This window comes from Acanthisitta chloris, unplaced genomic scaffold (genome assembly GCF_000695815.1).
Source record: "Acanthisitta chloris isolate BGI_N310 unplaced genomic scaffold, ASM69581v1 scaffold2714, whole genome shotgun sequence".
Taxonomy (NCBI): Eukaryota; Metazoa; Chordata; class Aves; order Passeriformes; family Acanthisittidae; genus Acanthisitta; species Acanthisitta chloris.
Window position 1 is genome coordinate 42,788 of NW_008668640.1, and position 7,727 is coordinate 50,514.

Below are 7,727 nucleotides of genomic sequence, written 5' to 3' on the forward strand. Positions count from 1 at the left end.
ATCTGTAAATCTGAAAGTCATCATTTGACATATTCTTTTAGTAAAATGGTCAGACACTGGAACTATATTCAGTAGAAAGAATGGTAGTTTCATACTGGTTTTCCCATCTATGAAATTTGTGCTTCCATTGAGGTATATTAATTAGCCTGGAAAGGGCGGATCACCTCCCACTTACTGTCCTCTGGAACCATTTTTATTCTAAAATATGTATCTTTAGCACAAGGTTGCATGTGAAACATTCAAAACCAAAGCAGTATGAACAGTACTATCATTCACAGCCATAGAATATCTCTGGTTGAAGGGACCTATAAGGATCATCATGTCCAAGTCCCTGTTCCTCACAAAATTACCTAAAATTAAACCATATGACTAAGAGCATTGTTCAGACACTCCTTGAACTCTGACAGGCTTGGTGCCATGACCAATTCCCTGGGGAGCTGTTCCAGTGTCTAGCCACCCTCTGGGTGAAGAACTTTTTTCTAATGTCCAATCCAAATTCCCCTGATGTGGCTTCATTCCATTTCCTCATGTTCTAACTCCCTTGCCTTGTCTCCTAATTCCATTTCTTCATACCCTTTGTACAGATTCAGAGAGACTGCAACACATACCTGTTATCAGTCATTGAGTTTGTCAAAAAGCAGACGAAAATTCATGAGAAATTATAAAAATAACAGCATAGCACTGTATAAAATTTAAAAAAATCAATCAGACATTGAAGTCTGCATCAGCACAGTAATGCAGAAGCTCATTTGGAAAAATATATATTTTGTCTGTTTAAGATGAAAATCAACTGACGTCTTCCAACAATGCCCTTAGCCTTGAATTAAAGACAGGTTTTCTACTCTGATGGTAGCTCTTTGATGCAAATGCTTCATTCCCAAGGAATGCTGTGATCATGCTGAGCATCTCATGGCAATGTTCTTGTCTGACCATACTCACATGTATAGATGTATAGCCTAGTTATGGTTTATTTTATTCATGGTATTTTAACAAATCATATATATATATTTATATATTTACACATGTATATCTTCTACCTGTGAAAAGCCATTAGTCCATTTAACTACTTAAAGGAGTTGTTCCAGCAAGTTGTTCTTGGCAGTTACAGATCCCAATTCTAACACTGAAATTCTAGGAGAAAGGCATTTAATAAACCAGCTAAAGAATCTAACTACATGGTATTTTAAAAAATGACCTCATGAGATTTCCCAGTGAGGCCCAAAATGCAACAAGTTTGATAAGGTTCTCCTTTATGAAAAAGGAGGTGGAGTTTTTTCTTCAGTCATGACAACTGAGGCATCAGTAAATGTACAGAGTTTATTCACAAATCAGTAGACTATCTCCAGTCAAGATGATGATAGTGGTGGTGGTGGAAGACAAAGAAGCCTAGACATATTGCTGATTGAACTCAATTTGACAGAACAAATTGACTCTTCTTTAATCCTCCAGATTTAAATTCCAAACTGGACAAACACTTGAGGAATTAATTAAGGTAATCTTTCTAATATGGGAAAAGAAAATTAATAGAAAGTTCTTCAAGAAAAGCAAAGATGCACTTGAAATAATTCTTATTTCAAAAATGTGTATGGTCTGCACTAACTTGGTTCAGTTTGTAGCAGCAAAGACCTAACTGTTTGCTGCAACATGTTACTACACAGAGATGTAACTCCACTAGGTTGTGTTTCAATCTGAGCCTGGTCTTCCAGCTCCAGAGACACTTAGATGAGTACAGGCCACAACAGTGGGCATTATGCAAAGTGTGCAACGCAGTCTTTGCACAGGATACCTCCCAACTGAAAGAATAGTCTGTTACTTTTGGTTGTCTGCAAAAGCATTTAGCTCTGCCAGTGACTGTCAGGGAAATCCTGCCAACATATTTGTCACTCCTGATGACAGCTACAAAGCTATCTCAGTTATAGCCTATAGGATCAATCTAATATTTATAGCATGCCAGCACAGGCAAAACAATAATTCTGACTGTCAGGGGGAAAAAAAATGGGGTGGAATATATCACCATAAAATTCAAACAAAGAGGACAACCCTGCTTTACTATGCCTTTATTGTCATTACATTACAAAAAGACACAGAGTTCTACAATTATATATAAAAGCCCCATTTTTCCTCCTAGTTATGTTGATATAAACATAAATGATGGAAACATTTGTTACTTTCTCTAGTGTGCTGTATTGGAGATCATGTGTGACAGGGCCTGCATTAGGAAGCCAGGGATGTTCACTGACTAAGATGAACAACTAGAACAGAACTCAGCAATGTGTTGTCTATTTCTGTCCTCCATCAATTCAGTGTCATTTGGAAACACATTAAATCCTTCTATACTTCTGTTTTAGAACTTCTAAAATAAATGCAATATATTTTAAGCATAGACCATTTGGAAATTTTGGAAGAAAAATGCAAAGTAGAGTTTGGTTGTTGGGGTTTTTTCCTCTTCTTGCTGTTTAAACGTCTAATTGGACATTGGAAGATGGTGAGGTATGTGCCACAGGACAGAGGGTGATAGGAGAGGTTAGCACTGAAGCTTCACCATCTGAGGAAAACAGTTTGCTTGACCTGCTCAAACACAAGATGCTCTAAAGTTGATTTGAATAACACTCAGTAACTCCTGTTAATGCTGGTGATGGGAGGAACCCGCATGTATTTTCTTCTTTTGCTGTGTTCTGCTGAGTAGAGAGCATTTGGATTAAATGCATCGTTGGCGTCTAGAGCCCACAATTCTGTATTGCAGGAGAAAAATAAAAAGTACATGAGTAGGGTGAGGGTAAGTTATAAAAGCTTGGAGCTGGTTACTGTTGCTAAGGAAACCACTTCCCTGGTATCTGCACGTTCATCACATCTGTCTCTCCTGCTCTGCCTGGCTCTAAAATAATCTTGTAACTTGATGTTAAAAGGCAAGGGGGGAAGCCAAGATTATGTTTCAAAGTAAAATGTAAAGACAGCACAGTCTTTATATACCCAAACAACACTTTTGGTCAAGCAGTTTGGAGAACTAAGCTGGTATTTAGAAAGTTCTGATGTTTTGTTTCTGACTTGGGCAAGGATGTCTAGAAATTGCAACATATGTCAATATGATGGATACGGCTACGTTTGACATTTTGTTAACACGTTCAAATCATATGCTACTTGCACTTCAGAAACATTGTAAGAAACATGCACATTTAAGAGGACCCTAACGCCAAGATTCACTGCTTTAATACAGAAGGCAGTGAAAGTAGGACATGAGATTCTTGAGTTCTCTTGAGCTGCCCAAACTGGGGAGGCTCCATAAGCAGAGTCCCAAAAATGAGGAGGTCCACTGCACAGTGTATCAAACAGTATGTTCTGAGGGAACAATGGTTTGGGATCTAGCATCATAAGCCCTGAGATGAGATTCAGCACAGCTGGTGATGCCTTGGAAGGAGGGATTTTGTATTTTATTTTTTGTCAAATCACTGTGCCAGTGCTTATCCAAGAGCGTAAAACTCTGAAGTGTGACCTAACTTCAGCATTGATAAAGTAAGAGAAGACTTGGATTAAATTTGCAGCAACTGGGAGATGCCAAATTAAATTAACATCAAACACATGGAAAATGAAAGCAAGTGTAGTGCCTAAAATCAGAATCTGAGTCTCCACACAGCACACTTTACCACGTGTGGTAAGTCGCTTGTAATCAATCCAAACCTTTCCCACCATGCCTCATTATTTTTGCTCCTCCACCTGCAACAGTCTCTTATCAAGACTGCAGAGCACTCTTACTCATGTTAGGGTTGAGCACTTTAAAATAATGCTTTCTAATTAGAAAAATTAGTTTTTTCTATTTCATTTTCCTTTTTATGACAGCTCTTAGAATATGATGTGTTGAAAGAGGATGGCTTCTCATCAGCAACAGTTAATGAATTATGCTCTTCTGCTGTTCACAGAATGTCCATGAGTAGAAACCAATTTTCTCCCTTTTAATTATTCCAAATAAGACATCAAGTAATTTTTACAGAAAATAAATGGAATATAGTTTTTAGTAGGCATTTCATTGAGAGTACTTTCATATTCAAATAAGAAATAATATTAGTTTGTTTTGATTGGAGATTGCCTCACCAAGTTTCTGTTTTCCAAGTTACATCTTGCAATCAGATAAATAATTTTATATATATAATAAGGATACTTTCTGTCACCAAAACTCACATTGTAAAACTTTCCATTCCAAAAGTTGCCTTGCCATCCTTATTGTTGTACATGTGATAAAGCAGCAAAATATGTTTGCATTCTACTGTCAACAAACCAGAACTGCATTTTCCTTATGAATGTGCCTCTGTATTGAACTTCATCTTTCTGACAGATGTGTTGCATAGTAGTATTTCCTTAGACATACATTCTGGCCAAAATGAAAGTGAAAATAGTTTTTCCTATGGAAAGATAATTCCTCAAATATATTGTGTTTTAGGGACAATTCTTCAAATTTACTTTATGGATCATATTAGTAAACAGTAAACAGAAAAACAACTTCCTTTTGATCTTTCAAGAAATCTAACTTTGTGTAAATAGTCCCCTTTTCTTCTTGTGCTCACACTGAAGATATTTCTCTGATCTGAACATTTTTACTCCTAAAAAAGATGCATGAGATTCCCTATACGTGGAGTTAAAGATTATGATTGGAATCAGTAATATCTTTCAAATAGATTTATTCTTGACTGTACAATTAGGAGAGCACTATGTGTCTGATTATAGTAACTGCTAAGAACTGATTTTCAAGAATCTTGCATTTATCAAGCAGAAGATATATTTTATTTTGTAATGGTTAACAGTATATCTATTAATCCTGTTATCAGAATTCTACCAAAAAGAATGAGAAGACAAAGCCAAATACTATCACCAAGACAGATTTTGCTCAGATATCATATCATCACTGATTACTAGTTAATTCTGGCTGTAGGTAAATCTAATTCCATGGTCTTGATGTGACAGACAGAATTTGCAGCAGCCACCAGATATAGCACATGTATGAAATAGCAGAACACCTAATGTTTATTGCTTCTGGTTTACTAAATGTGCTGAGGAAAAGTCATGCATTGTATTCCATATGGTTTGATTTAATATTTAATAGGAGTGGAGTGTTTGATGTTGCACAAGAATCAGTATAAAGTATTTTTTTCACAGGTTCAAGATGCATTCAGATGTCGGCTGAGAAATTGCCAGGATCCAATCAATGCAGATTCTTCAAGTTCTTTTCCTAATGGACATGCTCAAATCATGGTTAGCTTTTATTTTGTTTGACTATGAATCTACTGTTCCTAACCAAAAGAAAAAAAACCCTTACTATATTGTATGTGGCAAATATGCATAACAGAGATATTAACACCTATTTTAAGCATAAGTCTGTTTAGGTCATTATCTGCTTGCTTAAATCTCTTAGCAAGTTTTAAATTATTGATGTGATCATTTAGTGGAGCACAGTGAATTAGTGTCTTCCAGGATCTTTCTTTAGGACAAAAGATCATACATAACAGAATGGGAAAGTAATCTAATAATATATTGTGACTTTTTCTACTGTTGTTATAAAGAGCACTGAAGTGTCATCCCTTCATGAGGTCTTGAAAAATCATCCTCTCACAGTAAGATAAGGAGAAAGTGCTAGAGATTCCACAGGGGGAGTCCATTTACTGTCTTGAATTAAGGAGATAGAGAATGGCTCAGTATGTCAATTTGGATTTACTAATAATGTTAGGTAGTATATTAAGACAACATATGGGTCTCTTCACTTTCAACAACGGTTTGTCACTGACTATAATGGGGACAGGATCAGGCTCTAAAAGCAAGCAATGTTCAGCAAAAATGCAAAGCTCAGCAAGCAGCTGCCCTTCAAAACTGATGACTCAAAAAAAGAATTTAGTGTTTGGACTTCACAAGCAAGAAAGAGATCAGTTTTATTGAACATTTTGGTGTAATAAACTTTGTGTGGAAACGCAAAAATAAATTCATTGAGTTCTCTAGCAGAATAAACAGTTTGGTTTAGCTGGGAAAAGTGTGCTTCAATTTCCAACTGTTAAATTCATTCTTAGCTCTTACAGTTAATTTTTGCACAATGAAATACATAACATTTGTTTTCTGGGGGTATAAAAAATTTATGATTACACTAGGAGCAAGGAATGACGGAATGTTTCATAACAATAAGCACTTCATAACAAATGATTGAAGTTTCAGAAAGGGTGGACTGATTGGATTACACTTATTCACAGTCATTTGTATCACAGGCTGGTTTTCATACTTCTGTTCCTAAAATTGCTATGAAAAGCTGCCTCAAAGAAGATCCTTCGATGAGAAGTTAGTCTTCCATATACATTAAAAACTGTACGCTGTATCATTTTATTAAAATTATACTCCCACCTATTTTATTTTATTTTTTCTGGTCAGGCAGCATACTTTGAAAACCACCCAATTATACTTTAGGAAACTTTGTAAAGCTCTGCTGTTGTAAAACAATACACTTCACCTTCTCAGCAAAAGGAAACCACTTTTAAGAGACTATGACCCTGTAAGTAGGACATTTTAGAAGTGCTAGTTGGCAAAAAGGTATTGTGGTTTAGTTTTCAATCAGTAATGCCTGTTCTGTTTCATTGTTTCTTGTTGCAGACTGATTTTGAGAAGGATGTGGACATTGCTTGTCGGTCAGGTAAGAACATTGGGGGAGTATTTAGCCAGCAAAGTGTCTTAACAAGTGTCACAGGAATCAGTAATGCAGCCACACTGAATTTAGTTATTTGTGCACTGTTTTTTTAGGAACAAATTGTTCTTTTCATAATGGAAAAATGAGAGGCACTTTTATGTGAGGTAGGAATGTGGGAAGCCTTATGAGCTGCTTGCTATGGAACATGGCAGTGAACTGACAGGTACTGGGGGATCTGGGTCATCAGGGCCCTTAGGCAACCAGAAGGGATGTAAATGTAACACCTGAGATACTTCAAATTGTCTTTCTGTCTCAGCCCATGAGCTGGATCTTATTGCAAAAACTAGTGCTGGTGTGAATTAAAATATTTTCAACCAGAACCAGAAAGTTCTTGCGCTCAGGTGGAAAAAGCTCAGTTATTGGTTACTTTATTTTTTTTCTTACTATCTATCCTTTTTCTTCCATTACAAATGTTGAATTATAGACTTACATTTGATTTTTTAAGATGAATAATTGTGATTGAATAGATGCTTTGCTTTTGAAGCCATCTGTCTGTGCTCCTGGAAATTTTGAGTTTTATGACAGGATTAGTAACTTTTACATGTGGAGCTCATCCCAACAAAAATTGCTGGATATTGCTACAATTTTGACCAGGAAGATCTAGGCCTAGACCACAAGTGGATTATAACTCTTTTATAAAACATGTTGAACCTTTTCAGGTGCAGCAAAATATTCTCTCTGATACCAATGGAATTTCTTCCCTATGTGGTTATTCATTTGTCACTTTTATTTAAAACATAATTTAACAGAGAAGAGTTTAAAAAAAATCAGTGGAGAGGAACATTTAGGAGCTCAGGAACACATGCTCATAGTTGTAATCTTATGGTAGGTCATTACAATGGATTGACAAAATGATTCTGCCTTACAATCTGTTTGACATTTTCCAGGAGGTTATGTGGAGTTAATAACGGCAGTACAGATGTCATAGTGTATTTTTTTGGAAAACCCTTAATGAGTTCCACATGGCAAGCTTTTGCTTAAGCTGTAAGTCATGTAAGATCTATGTAAGGCAGCA

General features: G+C 36.1%; 1 protein-coding gene across 1 annotated transcript in view; it reads left to right on the plus strand.

Moving 5' to 3' along the window:
* LOC103800591 (brain-specific angiogenesis inhibitor 3) overlaps positions 1 to 7,727 on the plus strand; it is a gene marked incomplete at its 5' end in the record, with an annotated part of 44,254 nt that overhangs the window by 13,496 nt on the left and 23,031 nt on the right. The window contains 2 exons of the mRNA XM_009072971.1: positions 5,146 to 5,241; positions 6,619 to 6,658. Coding sequence (XP_009071219.1) covers positions 5,146 to 5,241; positions 6,619 to 6,658 — 136 coding nt within the window. The remainder of the gene's footprint in view (positions 1 to 5,145; positions 5,242 to 6,618; positions 6,659 to 7,727) is intronic.